At 43.5% G+C, this 16,635-nt stretch overlaps 1 protein-coding gene across 1 annotated transcript; it reads right to left on the reverse strand.

Moving 5' to 3' along the window:
• Positions 1–10,471: 10,471 nt before the first annotated feature.
• Positions 10,472–16,437, reverse strand: MANSC1 (MANSC domain containing 1). Its single transcript, XM_010214957.2, has 3 exons — positions 16,218–16,437; positions 15,232–15,372; positions 10,472–11,656 (listed from the first exon to the last, which is right to left on the reverse strand). The coding sequence occupies exons 1-3, from the start codon at positions 16,435–16,437 to the stop codon at positions 10,713–10,715; spliced, it is 1,305 nt and encodes a 434-aa protein (XP_010213259.2). The 3' UTR covers positions 10,472–10,712.
• Between the last annotated feature and the right edge of the window lie 198 nt (positions 16,438–16,635).

Genomic DNA, 16,635 nt, shown 5'->3' on the forward strand with positions numbered 1-16,635 from the left:
GCAGTGCTGTGTTTTCTGCTCTGCCCCACTATCAGCTGGCAGCAGCACTAAGCACTGAGTTTATGCCCCTACAAAAGATACTGAAATGCAGGCACATGGCAGTGAAAGCTCCACACAAACTCACCATTGGCACTAGCTACAACATCTCCCATTGATTGTGTTGCCTCTTATGGCGGGAGTGAATGCACGCCCTCAAGATTGAGCTGTCTATAATGGTTTCCACAGCTTACGACCTGGAACTCCTTCTTTGAGTGCTGAGGGGGTGGGAGAGGCTATTATCCTTGGCTGAAGTCTCATTTGCTGTTTTTTCCATCTTCATTAGTTCTTTGAATAATTTCCTTACAGTCCTTTCTTGTCCAAAGTCCAAAGTCGTGTCCAAAGTCCTTTCCTTGTGGACTTCGATAAAGACTCTTCCAATACAGCTGGCAGTTAAATTTAGGTAGGTGACAAAGGCAAACAACAGAAAGATGCCGCCTTGCCCAGTATATTTGTTGCAGCAGTTATGCCTGCTGTAGAGATATTCTCAAAGAGCAACCATATTTAGTCGAGTAATAAATAGATTCTATTTTTTCTTCTCAAGAACAAAAGTGATTAAAGAGAGGGTATCCAAACCATTTCTCTTCCTTCCTTCTTCCCCTCTCTCCCCAACCAAGCCCACTAAGATGGTACTTGGCCACATGAATCTTTGCCTAAAAGACAGTATCTGAACAGCCATGTCTCATAAAGCTCCTTCCGATGCTTTTTCCAGTGTCAGGCTTCGCAGTTAATGCAACTTCTACTGATTTTCTTTTCCTTGCTACAGTTGTAAAAACCTTTAGAATGATCTGAAAAGAGCTATGCAGAACAAAATCCCCATTTAATCTTGGCACATTAAGAGATCTTTTCTTTTAACAATACATTTAAAATGCTATTTTCACCAAACACTTTTTTAAATAAGTAAGGCTTCAAGATGAAAAAGAAATGCCAATTTAGAGGCCCATCTTCATTTGTGGTTTATGAATCTTGGCACTTTAACTGGAGGAGTTATTACTGAGGGTATGTGCTTCCTATGGTAGACTGTGGAAGCAGTAAGTCGTGAACGCTGTATATCAAAATGTGTCCTGGCTGCAATATTAAAAAAAGACAAAAGGGCGAGGGGAGTGAAAGATACAAAGCGCTTAAGGACAGGAAAAAAAGAGACGTTTGAAGGGCATTCATATATGCATATTCAGTTTTTCACTTGCTGCTTCTACTTTGTCCACTACCCCTCATTCTGCACCTTCTGTAGTTTTATTTACAATACAGCAAGGTTTGTGCAGCTGACACTTGCTCTCGCTTTATGTACTCGGTTTACTCCCCTGCATATCAGATATGCAATCATATCTGATTGCAGTGTACAAGCAGAACAGCTATTATGATTGGGCTCATTCCGTGCCCTGCAGCTCCCCCAGTTCCCACATGGGAAGTTTATAGTATTCACTATGCATCTGTCAGTTCTTCTTATTGATCTGTCCATTAGAAATGTGCCAAGATTTATACTTAAGTGAACACAAAACATTTTAGACTCATGCCTACAGTGTAGTTGGAGCCTTTGTCATGGTTCTTTAAGACAAACAAAGAACAAAGTCTGCTTTTTTCTGAGCTATTATTTTTCATTTCAGTAGTTTCAGAAGGATCTTTTCAGGAGCAGAAAGCAGTGCTGGCTCCTTGATGTGTGAATCGCCCATTAATTACTCTGTTACATAGGCACTATTTCATAAGAAGGAAAGTTTAGAATATTATAGTCTAAGTTTAAAATACTCTACAGCTTTAAATAGAAAATTCTGAAAACAAAAGGAAAACAAAACCCCACAAATTTAAGGGAAAATTGCCCTTTTCACTCCCTGTGTAAAACCTTATATTTTGAGCAGGATTGGATAGAAAATTGGAGGGCTGCACAACAAATAAAGGTAGAAGATAGACACGGAGCTGTCACAAATGATAACGGTAGGGTAAAATTTGCTGTTAAGGTGAGTTAAAGATTTAAACAAAATCAGTTACATTTTACATTAAAAAAACACATGAGAAATACACAAAATCATTCCTGGGGAGACCTATCTTACTTTAGTTCGTTCATAAAAAGACATGCAATGAAAGGGGTATCTAACTGGGGTACAATTGACATTCACTCATGCAAAAATCACAGAATCACAGAGTGGTTGAAGTTGGAAGGGACCTCTAGAGGTCATCTAGCGCCGCCTCACCAGAGCTGAGGAGAGGGGCAGGTTCCCCTCCCTCAACCTGCTGGCAACGCTCTTCCTCATGAAGGCCAGGATCCCATGGGCCTTCTTGGCCACAAGGGCACACTGCTGCCTAATGGTTAACTTGTTGTCAACCAGGGTTCCCAAATCCCTCTCTGCGGAGCTGCTTTCCAGCAGATCAACCCCCTAATCTGTCCTGGTGCCTGGGGTTATTCCTCCCCAGGTGCAGGACCATGCACTTGTTCCTTGTTGAACCTCATGAGATTCCTCTCTGCCCAACTCTCCAACCTCTCTAGGTCCCTCTGAATGGCACTCCACCCAGTTTGGTGTCATCTGCAAGCTTGCTGAGGGTGCACTCTGTGCCCTCACCCAAGTCCTTGGTGAAGAAGTTGAACAGCACTGGGCCCAGTACTGATCCCTGGGGGATACCACTGGCCACAGGCCTCCAACTAGACTCGACCCCATTTATCATGAGCCTCTGCCATCCAGCCAGTTGTCAACCACTGCCACCATCCACCCCACTTTCCACTCATCTAACTCACATTTCCTGAGCTTCCCCATTAGGATGTTATGGGAGACTGTGTGGAAAGCCTTGCTGAAGTCAAGGTAGACAACATCCACGGCTTTCCCCTCATCCATCCAGCCAGTCATCCCATCATAGAAGGCTATCAGGTTGGTCAAACACAACTTCCCCTTGGTGAATCCATGCTGACTACTCCTGCCTGATCACCTTCTTTTCCTTCACATGCCTAGAGAAAAAAAAAACAACTAAACTGAAAAAAATATCTTGTTCAATAACAAAGTTATAGACTTTACCCTAGAACCCAAGCTCAAATTTTTAACTCACTTCTCAAGCCCAGGTTCTTTCTATAGCCTCAGCTAGGCTGTAGATGTCAGCACACAGCTGAGTATCTTGAGTTAGTTGCTGTGAAGAACTAACACTGCTGCATGGTAACTTGCCATTGTGCAGGATTATGGCTTCTGCTGTCCATGATAACCTTCATCCGTGGTGTTTACAGAGCTGGGAGATACTCCAGACATGAGGAAGTGAGCTGTGTTGGGACTGCATGTGGGCTACATGCAGTTCAGTGGTGGCTCTTCAGCTATTGTGCACATGGAGTTCCTGGAAATAATTTTAGCTAGCAATTGATGGGATCAGTACTGCCTGGTCTGCTGTTACTAGTGACACCCGTTTTTGGCAGCTGCAAGGAACTAAAACATCAAGGCACTTGAATTACCTTTGAGATGGAGTCTCCAACACACATCTCAAGAAGCTTGCGCCTTTTGCCACATGAAACACATGGATAGATTTCAGTGTTAATATTTGTCACTTCTGAAAAGGTGCAATCCTTTACAGTCTTCATTTGAATGGAATATGCTGTCGTTTTATGTATTTGTCCATGTAGGAAAGCCACATGTGTATCTGGTTAAGTTTAGTAGTAGCAGCATGGCACGAGCTGTTCTCACTTGTTTAAAACTCTATCTCACAAACAAATTATTTTTGGCCTTTCTGAAGCAGAGTGCTCAATAAGGGCAACATATAGCATGTGCCAAATCTGGATTCATTCCAGAAATAGTGCCTGAGTTATCACATGATGGAAAAACATTTGAACTCCTTATTTCATGCCCCAAAACAAAACAAGGAAAACATTGTCATAGTTAAATAATCAGAAGCAGCTGCAAAATTGTCCTCAGATTCTTTCATAAATTTTACCTCTGGGCTGAGAAGCCATGTCATCCTAAAAGGCAATTGTTTTTGAAAGCTATGAGCCACTAAGTGGGAGGACTTGACTTATAGCTATAAATCACGTGCAGAAGGACCTCCCACTGACATATATGTGAGCTGCATGCACAAAGCTGGCAGCACATGGCCACTGAAATAAAGGCACCATCTCATTCATAAATTATTTGGGCTGCACAAGAGAATTTCCGTAGGGTCAGTGGAAGTTGGATTTAGAGGTGGGGAAAAAAAAAGGCTCCTTCATACAGGCAAACAGGAAAGTTTACTCAGAGACTCAAAAACTCCACTAAACAGCAGACTCATTTCAGTGAGATTTGAAGGCGCAATAGCCACCCTGACAATCCTAGTGTTTTTAAAAAACACCTCTGCGGTCTCCATGAGGACTACAAATATTTCAAAATATGCCTATGGCTCAGACAGTCTAACCTCTCACAGCTTGAAGTGGTTCTAGATGTAAATTGCTTGCTAATTTCTTAGAGAAACTACGTGGTGCACAGATAATCTAGTAACTATGGGGTATTTCTTCTGTTGTTGGTGTGATGAAATTTTCAATTCTTTTTTTAGAAGCAAAAAAAAAAAAAAAAAAAAAAAAGACCCTAATCCTAACCCTAAAGCTAACCCTAACTCTAAATCCTAACCCTAATCCTAACCCTAACCCTACCCCTATCCCTCAAACCTGACTCTAACCCTAACCCAAAACGTAACCCTAAGCATAAAACCTAACCCTAACCCCTAACCCTAAACATAATCCAAACCTAACCCTAAAGCTAATCTTAAACATAACCCTAACCCTAACCCTAACCTTAACGCTAACCCCTAACCCTAAACCCTAACCCTAACTCCTAAACCCTAACCCTAAACCTAACCCTAACGCTACACCCTAACCCTAACCATAATATTAACTATAACCCCTAACCCTAACCCTAACCTAACCCTACCTCTAACCCTAATCCTAACCCTAACCCTAACCACAAAACCCTAACCCTAACTCCTAACTCCTAACTCTAACCCTAGCCTTGATCCCTAAACCCTAAAACCCTAACCCTAAACCCTAACCCTAACAATAACCCCTAACCCAAACCCGAATCTAACCCTAACCCCTAACCCTAACCCCTAACCCTAACCCTAATCCTAAACCCTAAACACTAACCCTAACCCTGAGCCTAACCCCTAACCCTAACTCTAACCTAACACTAACCCTAACCCTAACCTTAACCCCTAAACCTAACCCTAACCCTAACACCTAACCCCTAACCCTAATCCTAACCCCTAACCCTAACCCCTAACCCAAGCCCTAAAAGCTTCCCAGGCACTGAATATCTAAACCTATTTTGATAATGAAGAAAATTATACTTTGTATGGTGGAGGAAATAGAGAAGAGTTAATGCACAACTCAGATATTTTTTCACAAAGACAGGTAATATAACATACAGAAAACACAGATCCAGCATAGCTACACTGAAAGTGAAAAATACATTCATTATTTGTTTATAAACTCTCCATCAAGAATAAAGGGGAAAACGAACCGTGGTTTTACGTTTTGTCCTTTGATATTCTGAAGAACTGCAGAAGCCTAAGAGCAAAAGCAAGTCTAAAGTGTTGCAGTCCTTTGAGGTCGGGGTTATGTGCTCTTTCCTCACCCACCTCAAGTACAGGTGCATTTTTTTAAGTTTCTTTATAATTGTTTCCATTGGTTATGGTAAAATGTGGGCCATTTGCCTTACTGCGCAGCACCACAAAACGGTTTTGATCATGACAGTCTATATAACTTCGTATATTACACGTGTTGTTTGCTCAACACAATAAAACAACAACATGAAACAAGCAGCTACAGCATTTATTACAATCTTTGTGTGATTAAAGTGAATCAACTTTTGGTCTTGTGCCATAACACAACTGGAAAGGCTTAGAAAAAGCTGCCCAAAGTGCATGGACTGTCATCAGAGCATAATGGTTGATGATCATGGCACATGATTTGTTCTTTCGTTTTAGGTCACAAATAAGACATTTTTATTTACTTTAGGGTGGGAAGATTATACCTAATTTTCTCCCTAACACAAACAGATCTGCTCAGCTGCTGAACTATCTGCAAAGGTTTGTTGCTGCTTGTGCACTTTCCATCAGTGAGTGTGGGGCACATTTGAAACCAAAGGAACAAGCAATGGAAAACGGAAGAGTGCACTGCAATTTTACATAAGCAGCATTGAAAAGTGTAACAGAAACTTGATGGTTATTTTGCAGCTACTACATCTTACATCTTTACTCTTTCGTACTGCAAGAGCATAATCCAGACAAACAAGTAAGCTCCAAAGTACATACCCTTAGCATCATTGTTCAAAGAACGGCTATAGGAAATCTCTCTATCCTGCTTTGTTAAATGACAATGTCAATATGTAACTCATAATACATCCCGATTTAACATTATTAAAATACAAAAGATAATACATTCAATGTTTTACTTTTTTTTTCTATACTGGTTCACTACCACTATGTGATATAGTAGGTAGCTTTAAAAGTGTCCTGCACCAAGAACAGGACAGCTTTCTTAGAAATTATTTTGCTTGGAAAGTTAAAAATTGAGATAGCTAAAAAAAGAATAAATTGACATCCACGAACTTCTCGATTCTGTTTAATAAACTCTTGTTGCCCTCTAGCGTTCAAATGTATTTAAATTCCCCTGCAGAACCCAGACCCAGACAGGTAACATAACTTCCCATATGCTCCTAAGGATGGCAATAAAAAGGTAAGCTTTTCAGTACACCTGCCTAGTATCTGCCCTTCTTTGCTCCAGCATAAAAAACGATTGATATAAGAAAATCTAAATTCATTTCTTTCACTTAAAAATAGTGAGAAGCCAAGCAGCTCAGCTTCCTCACCAAATCACCTGTGGCACACATGCAGCTCTCTGACTGCTATACTCCTCTTAATCACAATGCGGGATGGGTTGGTTGTCTAAAGAGAGTGTTCTTAACTACACTGGCCAAATACATGCTGAATGCTGTCAGTAACCTTGTGCCAACCTTCTCTTGAATGTCTCTCTACTGTGTTCTACCATATCAATTAATACTGCCTCTCCTCCACTCTGGATCTACCATATCAATTAATACTGCCTCTCCTCCACTCTGGATGCACCCCAGAGTGCTGCGGGAGCTGGCAGATGCCATAGCTAAGCCGCTCTCCATCATCTTTGAAAGATCCTGGAGAACGGGGGAGGTGCCGGAAGACTGGAAGAAGGCCAATGTCACGCCAGTCTTCAAAAAAAGCAAGAAGGAGGACCCAGGCAACTACAGGCCAGTGAGCCTCACCTCCGTCCCCAGAAAAGCAATGGAACGGCTCATACTGGCCGTTGTCTCCAGGCACATGGAGGACAAGAAGGTGCTCAGGAGTAGTCAGCATGGATTCACCAAGGGGAAATCTTGCCTGACTAACCTGATAGCCTTCTATGATGAAATGACCGGCTGGATAGACGAGGGGAGAGTGGTGGATGTTGTCTATCTCGACTTCACCAAGGCTTTTGACACCGTCCCTCACAACATCCTCCTGGGCAAGCTCCAGCAGTGTGGGATAGATGAGTGGATGCTGAGGTGGATTAGGAACTGGCTGGATGGCAGGGCCCAGAGAGTGGTGATCAGCGGTGCAGAGTCTAGTTGGAGGCCTGTGGCTAGTGGGGTCCCCCAGGGGTCAGTCCTTGGTCCAGTCCTGTTCAATTTATTCATCAATGACCTGGATGAAGGCACAGAGTGCTCCCTCAGCAAGTTTGCTGATGACACGAAACTGGGAGGAGTAGCCGATACCCCAGAGGGCTGTGCTGCCATCCAGAGGGACCTGGACAGACTGGACAACTGGGCGGTGAAAAACCTCATGCAATTCAACAAGGCCAAGTGCAAGGTTCTGCACCTGGGGAGGAATAACCCCAGACACCAGTACAGGCTGGGGACCGACCTTGTGGAGAGCAGCTCTGCAGAGAAAGACCTGGGTGTCATGGTGGATGATAAGTTGACCATGAGGCAGCAGTGTGCCCTCATGGCCAAGAAGGCCAATGGAATCCTGGGGTGCATTAAGAAGAGCATCTCTAGCAGGTCGAGGGAGGTGATCCTGCCCCTCTACTCAGCCCTGGTGAGGCCGCATCTGGAGTATTGTGTCCAGTTCTGGGCTCCACAGTACAAGAGGGATGTGGAGCTGCTGGAGAGAGTCCAGCGCAGGGCTACAAGGATGATCAGGGGCCTGGAACATCTGCCCTACGAGGAGAGGCTGAGAGAGCTGGGCCTGTTCAGCCTGGAGAAGAGAAGGCTGAGAGGGGATCTAATCAGTGTATATAAATACCTCAAGGGAGGGAGTGCAGAGGACGGTCATGGTCTCTTTTCAGTGGTGGCCACTGATAGGACTAGAGGAAATGGCCGGAAACTGAAACATCAAAAATTCCATAGGAACTTAAGGAAAAATTTCTTAACAGTGAGGGTGACAGAGCACTGGAACAGGCTGCCCGGAGAGGTTGTGGAGTCTCCTTCTCTGGAGATCTTCAAAACCCGCTTGGATGCAGTCCTGTGCCACGTGCTCTAGGTGTCCTTGCGTATGCAGGGGGGTTGGACTAGATGATCTCTAGAGGTCCCTTCCAACCCTAAGCATTCTATGATTCTATGATTCTATTCTATGATTCAAAACAAATCTGTTACTACAGTAGAAATAAGTGATAAGGATTCCGGGGTTGTTCCCCAACACCTCTCCTGTAGTGAGCTGCTGGCCCAGGCAATGTACAAGGTTTCTAAGTTGCCTTTCTTTATAAAGAAAAACAGTGAACCTCAGGTCTGTGCCTATAACATTACAGCCAACAACGGGACCTAATACTTTTCATTTTATTAACTCATTTTCCCCAAATGTTTCCTCCCCTCCTCACATTCCCTGACCAGAGACCCATGGAAATAGTTATATAAAAAAAAAGGGGGGGGGGAGGAAGGTTAAACAAAGTACACTGAATTTGAGATACTTTTCTTTTGTTATTTTGTTCACTTTTAAGAAGTTACCCAGAATGGTTCTCATTTAAGCACTGTAAGGCTTAAGCAACGTAGAAAACCAGCTGTTTTTCTATCTATAAAGCAATTTGCAGCCCACATAGAGTAAGAATTCAACTTCTTGACATAAGGAACAATGACTTTTCTTTGATCTTTGAATAATGGAATTTTCAGAAAATTTTCTGCATGAGGTTATTGTTGGAGTTCTCAAAAAAACGGCCCACAGGCCCTTTTTGGAACACGTCTACTTGCCACCACACTAAACTTGACAGATCTCAGAACCTCTTGGACATGAGTTACTCTTCACATTTTGTAATAACATTATTTCCTTGTATTCAGGAGGCAGCCTTCCTTCCCTGTCCCCAGGTTTGCCAGTGATTATGCTGCCTGCCACACCGATGCTTTGATAGCTAGTCTTGCATTCTGCAAACACATTTAGACTGGGTAGCGATGGGGGAAAAAAACACAAATAATATGGAACAGGAAGCTGCATGGCAAATGGTGGATGTGTACACACATCTTTGTTCATCTCCTTTGCCTGAGATGGGAAAACTCATAGCAGGTTTGATTGTTGCCAGACACATGAAGACGACTCTAGAAACAAAAAAGATGTGCTGTCAGAGAAGGGCGATCCCTGCTGCTTGGGAGGGACAGCAAGCCCACCACCAAGGCTAGTAGCTCTTCAAAAGCTGCAAGGTAGTGCAGAAGTCCAAGTTTTGCAGGCTCATACATCTATTTCTGTTGGAAGCTTCTCTGAGGTAGGCAGCCTTGAGCACAGATTGCCTTTCAAACTTTCTCACTACCCTTTGGTCCTTCCAGACATTAGGAAACTGGAGACCACACCTATTGTGTCTTCTATCCAAGAAAAAGCTGCTGTCTTTGCTAAGCCCCCTTCATGAGTTTCTGCTCTGTGATTAGCTGGTGGGTCTCACCTGTAACAGATTTAGGTTGGCTAGAATGGATTCTCTTTCATACAGGTGCCAAGTCACCTGGACAGGCCTTTGCCACAGAAGAGCTTGTTTGCAGGTTCCTAGACTTCGATATGATAAAACCTCTCTGACATATGCTGGAAAAAAAATAATTGTCTTACCTTTCTCTTTGGAAAGGGTAAACACAAATTTGTGGCATGTCATTCTAAGGATAGCTATGACAAAGGCATGTTGTGTGCAGCTGAAAGCACAAAAGATCAATAAACTTCACATAACTAAGGAGAGTTAAGCAATGTATGGTACATAGAGTGCAACTTTTACTGTTTGAACCCCAAACCATTCAGACGCAAAACTCTGCTGGCAAGTACACCTTGAAGGCCACAGATATAGTAAATATTGCCAGAATTCTGTGAAATACTTCGGAATTTGGGGGCAAAACAGCACTAAAATGCTCATATGCTGTACAAGTGCTCAATGTTAGATGTACTTCCATTCCACTAATCTTGTCACAGAGTACAGATTAAGCTCTTAGATAGTTTTTTCCATAAAATAAATAACTTCTTAGTTTACCTGGGATATGAGTGTTTATTTTTAAGATTTAGTAATACACAAAATGTTATATATTATAGCACAGTGTAGAAAAAGCAGTTCTGTTTTCCACCAAAATCACTTGCTTCTTTCCCATTTGTGGCCACAAGGGAAAACAGAAGACATCCTCTTCCAAGATTCCAGCATCTACTGCTCAGTTTCAGAGCAGACCTTTCACCAACAAGCAGGTTTCCCCTTACCTGCCCATTTCCCTCTCCCCTTCCCATCACACATCCGCATATATTCCATTGATCAAGTAATCCAGCCTGGTGTAGCGTCTCTTCTGAAGTGATTCATGGACTTTCTTCCCTGTCAGTGCAATAACTAGTAACAGGAATATCACCCCAAAAAATAAAGCTGCTACAAGACTGTTTTTTTCTCCCAGACGAATGACATCCCCCTGCCTCAGAAGGCCCTCCAGCAAGTAGCTTGGTGAATCAGATGGCTCAAAACTCTGATGGGTGTTTTGGAAAGCCCCGGGGGACTCATTACCAGGCAGAGTGAGATCTGAAGAGTGGAGGGTGACATGGCTGCTGTCCCTGGAGGAGACAGCTGCTGGTGTCCGAGGGGTGGCTGCCCCTCTCCACCTTGGCTCGGTGCTGCCATTTGTGGTCACCCATTTGGCTGTAGGGGTAGAAGTCCTGGGACTTGAAAAAGGAACATGAGTAGCAGCAGTGCGGGCAGCTGGTCTGCCAGGTTCAGCTCTAGGCAGGAAGGTCTCTGTGGTGGTGGTGAGAGCACCAGGTTTAGCAGCAGCAGCTGGCAGAGAGCTCGTACTGGACTGCAGCCTGGTGACACTTGTAGGCAGAGGAGCACTGCTGGCTTCAGGGCCACTGGGCTGAGCCATGGAGAGTGAAGTTGAGAAATTTCCACTTCGAACAGAGAAGGATGCCTTTGTAGGCAGCAAGTTATTGACTTTCTGCCATGGGGTGGAGTTGAAGCTTTCAGGATGTTTTTGACCTTGCATTTTAAGTGAATCTGTAGGAAATTCACTACTGTCTACCTGCTTGGCCACATGGTTTGGGAGTTCAGGTGTTGGGTGAAAATCAGATTGTTGCAAAGCAGCGGCATGATTCAGACGGCTCACTGGACTGCGAGAAGTAAAGTCTCCAGCACCAAAAGACAAAGAGTATCCATTTCTGAAGGCTGTATCCTCCAGAGCTTGGATGTCTAGAAACAGAAAGGAAATATTGGTATTTAATTATTCAATCTATTTTTTGACTATGACAGGCTTACTCTCATCATTTTTTTTTTCTTAGTAAAAGGAATATAAAGGGAATCCAAAAAGTAATGCTGGTCAATCTGAGGCATTGAGATTGTCCTTTATTTTAAAATATGCAGACTGACTTGAAATTCTGCCCATGACATAAGACCTCCCAGCTTCAGACCTGGGTACATCAGACTGACTGCAGCTTTGTACGTAATTCACCCATGCAGAACCATCATCCAAATTTAGTCAAGTTTTATGCAATATGAATATACTGCCTACGTGTAAGTGTGTATTCGGAGGTGAAAAGCAGAATGAGTAGGCCCATTGCCTTTAATCAGTTCTCAGACTCATTCAATAAAGAAGTAGATAAAACATCACTTTTATTCATTTGACTTACACATTTCCACCGAGATAATTAGATACTCTCCTTTCTTGTAATATCAATCTGTGATTATTGGATATAATTTAATTCACATGCAAGAATTGTCTTAGGATCAAGGGTAGCAATAATATGTCCATTTTACAAGCTGGGAACTGAGTGGTGAGAAGCTAAGGGATTTGCCAAAAGCCATGTGGGACATCTGTAGCAGTCTGGGTGCTTTGATGAGAAGTCTCTCAAGCTTCAGGATCACCTGGAATAAGTATGTAAAAGTGCGCTACTCTGGTTCCATGCACGACTAGCACTGTGATATTATACTACATAAGATCCCTGAGACATCTATTTACAGACAAAGTAGGAACAGTTGCTAATTTCTATGAGATTAGTCCTCCTCAACTGCAACAATATAGATTGTATTCCTGCAGCTTATATACTACATGGCAGTGAACCAGGCCTGTACAACTTACAAAATAAATCTCTGATCAAATAGTTGGCCAATGAAGGACCTAAGATCGCTAGTTGAGCTTTTACCACACAGCAAAGTGTTTTCCCTACAGGATACATGCAATTGCAATTGAAATAATTCAAGGATTTAGTGTCTTGCATGGTGAATGCAAACAAATATTGCTCAAGTTCCCAAAAGCCAGGTAAAGCCTGGCAGTGAGTTCCGTTTTTCCATGATCATGGTAAAACATGCTTTTCAAATATAAATCCTGCCATAGACCAAAAGTCCTTGGAAAGACTGCTGGCACAGATCCTATGTCAGGATTTTATACTGTTATTGTCTAGCTGCCACAGGGAGTTTTGAAAGGAGACATGTTCTTGAGCAGTTCTGACTCTCACTCCTCGCTTTATTGAAAGACGCTTGCTAACTCTCATGGAATTGAAATAATAAAAAGTCATGATATATTCAGTCACTTCATTTTCAGCTCGCAATTCTTTCATATCTGGAGGGATTCTTCTCAGTTTTACTACACATAGAGAGAAACCTATTGGGCTACTGTTCCGATATACTTTCGAGCCTTCTGACTCCACTAGGGGAAAAAAAAAAAAAAAGTGCTTTAAACAAAGGCATCGTGATTTAACTTGAACCAGAGGCATCACTTTTCATAATAAACCTGTGGCCAAGCACCACCTTGTTAGTAACGCGAGACCCTAAATGGGCTTCAACCACAAGGGCTGACTTCTAGAAGAGCCATATTGATTTTAGGAAGTGATTTAGGAAATAACAAATTGCTCAGGCCTTACCTAATGAGAAACCATATGGACAAAGGCAGAGCACATTTCCGCACCAGCAATGAAATGTCCGGTCACTGCCACCGAGCCAGCCCCCAACCTGTTGATCATTCCCTGTTCCCAGGGTTCTCCCATGGACACTCTGACCAGGCTGAAGTCGCACATTTCAATAGAAAAATTACAAGGCAAGTCCTCTCCCCGGGACTCTGTATCTCTTTCTGCAAGACAGGCGTAACAACACTTGGCAGCTACAAATCCCATGCAGGAGTTGAGCATCGTTGCTGCTCTGCAGCATTCAGACCAATGTAAGTGCCTGCATTAACTAACTCTACCCTATGTTTTCAGCATGAAGCACGGACCGTAAGGTATTTGTTGTCTCCCTGTTAGACTACAAGCTCCCAGATGTGCTTGCTCAGCAGTGCGGTGTGCAAGGCAGGGCCATGCTACTAGCATACTTTGAGGGAATTTGCTGGTCTTGCCTAGCTAACTTAATAGGGTGGAAAATCCAAGCTCCACAAAAGCAGAAACCAGAAATGCTCTTCCTTTTCCAGCTCGAGCTCTTTGCTACAGGAACCAGGATATGCCTTGCTTCACAAGCCATAGGTTGTTTCCATTAGTTAACAGGCTGCAAGAATAGTTAAAAACAAAAAATGTCACTACTTGATATCTTCGGTATTTTAAGTTGCTTTCTTTATGACCAATAGCTGTAGTCCTCACTTTTAGTTTGGGTTTCTGTGTAACCACACGCATATTCTCATTTGAAAAAACAAAGCTTGAAAGGGTTGTCAGTACTGACACCACATGGTAGCTACCTTTGAAAGTTTATTATAGGAACACAATGTGAATAAGCTGGCATAATCTTTTCATGATTCAATGCTCACAGAGGCCAAAAAATGCAAAATGCAAAACAGACAGCACAGGCAATGGAGTCTTTTCAGACCCTGTATGCATTTGGGGGGGTGGGAAAAGAGAATGTAATGAAAACCTTACAGGTGTGCAACCCGCCTGTTGCACACTGCACTAGCCCAATTCCTGTGCGATTGTGTCTGCACAAAATTATTTGGTAGCATTATGCAAATAATCCTTCTACATATCCCTGCTGTTGCTATATGCATAGTTCCTCTAGGAAAAGTGCACTTTTTCAGTAGAAGTTCAGCCTCTGGAAATACAAAATTCCTGCTCTCTCAAGCAGCCACACTAAAACTACCTTATGTACCCTTGGCAGGACAGCCTAATTCTCAGTTGCTTCACTGAGGAGTTCAAACCGGTCTGTTTTAAGTCGATGTCAGACAACAAGTGAGACTTTCTATTCAAATTGCCAGAGCACAGATAGAGAGAAAATTTGGAGTGTGCAGCCCACATGCCATAAAACTTTGAGTTTAGTCACTTCGCATCTGTGCTTCAGGTTCCCTAACTGGAAACAGAAATCAATTATTAATTTTCCCAGTTACTAACATCACAGCAATGCTCTGTGGCTTGCCGAACATTTGCTCAGAGTTTCTCCTTGTACATGCATGGTCTTCATCAGTCGTGTGAACCCTTTAAATATGCAGACAGCTACAAGGTCACCATGTTGCTATCTGTTTCAGCAATACTCGTCAGCACTATGTACAGGAAATTTTCCTCAAATAGAAAATATCAAAATAGAAGCAACTTTTTGTTTTAAGCAAGTAAAAACTACGCATGGCAACTTTCCAATGGTGGGATGTTGTTACTCTAGCTGGAAGCTGAGCCTGTGCAAACACTCTCTGAACACACTCCTGTCCAGCAAGCAAAAGAAAAGCATTTTCCAGGTTTTACAGTGCTTCTTTTATATGCTTTTGCTAAAAATGCAACCCCCAAATACCTGCTTGCTCCTGAAGTCATGAGAGCAAAAGCCATCTAGCATGGGGATCCCTAGCTTTTTTTTGTATGGTTTACCTCTAGTTATCTTGTAGCTCACAAGTCCCATTGCTGGTTTCGTTGGACAGGCCGCTGCGCTAGGGCAATAAAAAAGATAGCAGTTTGGATGTGTGCTTGTCCTTCGAGCATCGAAAATCATCAGGTTACACTTTTTGTCTCCTGCAAAAAAATAATATGTACATGTTTCAGCAGCAGTAACTTCTATAGCATCTTGATAATAGGCTATATCCTGTTAACTTAAAATTTTCCTGGTGTGAGTAAGAGGAAAGCAGCTCGTATATCACACTGCTCCAGGAAAGGCAGCACGGGGACGGCAAAAGAATGGCCCAAGGCCAGGATGCAAAGGGTCACCCCTTCCTCTTCCTGTACAAACAGACTCTGGGAAAGAGGTGGTGAGTCTAAGCCCTTATCCACCCCTCATGTAAGGCCTGTGTGCAGATCCCACCACATCAGCACCACTTTCTGTAGTACTTTGTTGCTTGTAAATCCAGATAGACAGGAAAACCTCCCCATTATTACTTCTGGGGAGGGGGATTATTTGTTCACTTCTCCCACCACATCCCTGGAGTCTCTTGGCTCGGTAACGGTTGTTTCTATTTGCTGCTGGACCTCACGCTGCTCTGAGGGCTCGATGAAAGCGAGCAGGCACAGGGGAGGGTAAACGCTCCCTTTTCTGGCTGAAATTAAATGCAGCACCCGGTGCCAGTTACTTGGTGGTGTGTCCGGCTGCTAGCTGTGGTTAGACACCTTGCGGGGTGGGCGTCTGAGAGGTTTTAGCCCTCAAAAAAAAATCGGAGCTGTTTCTTCATTCCAGGGTCCAGCATTAACATCTTGCATCATTGGCTGATACTCTAAGCAATTAATATTCCCGGTAACAGATTAATGTTTCAGTGTGGGGTATGCAGAAATGCCTTGTGCCTTCTCGTGGAGAAGCCGCACAAGCCCGGACAAATTCCAAGTGTTCCGTAAGCAGTAACAGAGAGCAGCAAAGAACAAAGCGTTACCTGGCAGTGGTTTTCCTGAGCAGCAAGCACGTACGCAAGCTCCCGGGCTTGAGGTGTAAACCGGCTCTGTGCCCCTGACGCCCTGGGAGAGCGCTAGGTTTATGTTGATGATGGTGTTGTCCATTTTCTCCACCGAGCAGTCCTGACTTCTGGACGGTGCCGCTGCCAGGCAGGCAATGACCAGCAGGTAGCTGGGCCACCAGAAGCTCCCAAGAGCCATGGTGGCCACGGCGGCTGCTCACAGACGTCCGGCTCGGCCTCGTGGAGGCAACACAGCTTCCCACAGCGCTGGTGCCCAGCTCTCCTTGGCTGAAAAGAGGCGTTTGAGACGAGCGTCCCGGAACTTTCTGCATAGGAAGCACCCGCCGAGCTTGTTTTTCACTTTTTTTTTTTTTTTTTTGTGAAGAAGTTACGGAGC

This window comes from Tinamus guttatus, unplaced genomic scaffold (assembly GCF_059628265.1).
Source record: "Tinamus guttatus ecotype Peru unplaced genomic scaffold, ASM5962826v1 Tinamus_guttatus_pri_ptg000749l, whole genome shotgun sequence".
Lineage (NCBI taxonomy): Eukaryota > Metazoa > Chordata > Aves > Tinamiformes > Tinamidae > Tinamus > Tinamus guttatus.

Coding starts and splice junctions, on each gene's coding strand:
- MANSC1 (XM_010214957.2), bottom strand. CDS start 16,437: ATGGCTCTTGGGAGCTTCTGGTGGCCCAGCTACCTGCTGGTCATTGCC. Junction 15,373..16,217: donor CTCAGGAAAACCACTGCCAG/GTAACGCTTTGT, acceptor ATTTTTTTGCAG/GAGACAAAAAGTGTAACCTG. Junction 11,657..15,231: donor GAGCTACAAGATAACTAGAG/GTAAACCATACA, acceptor TTCTGTTTCTAG/ACATCCAAGCTCTGGAGGAT.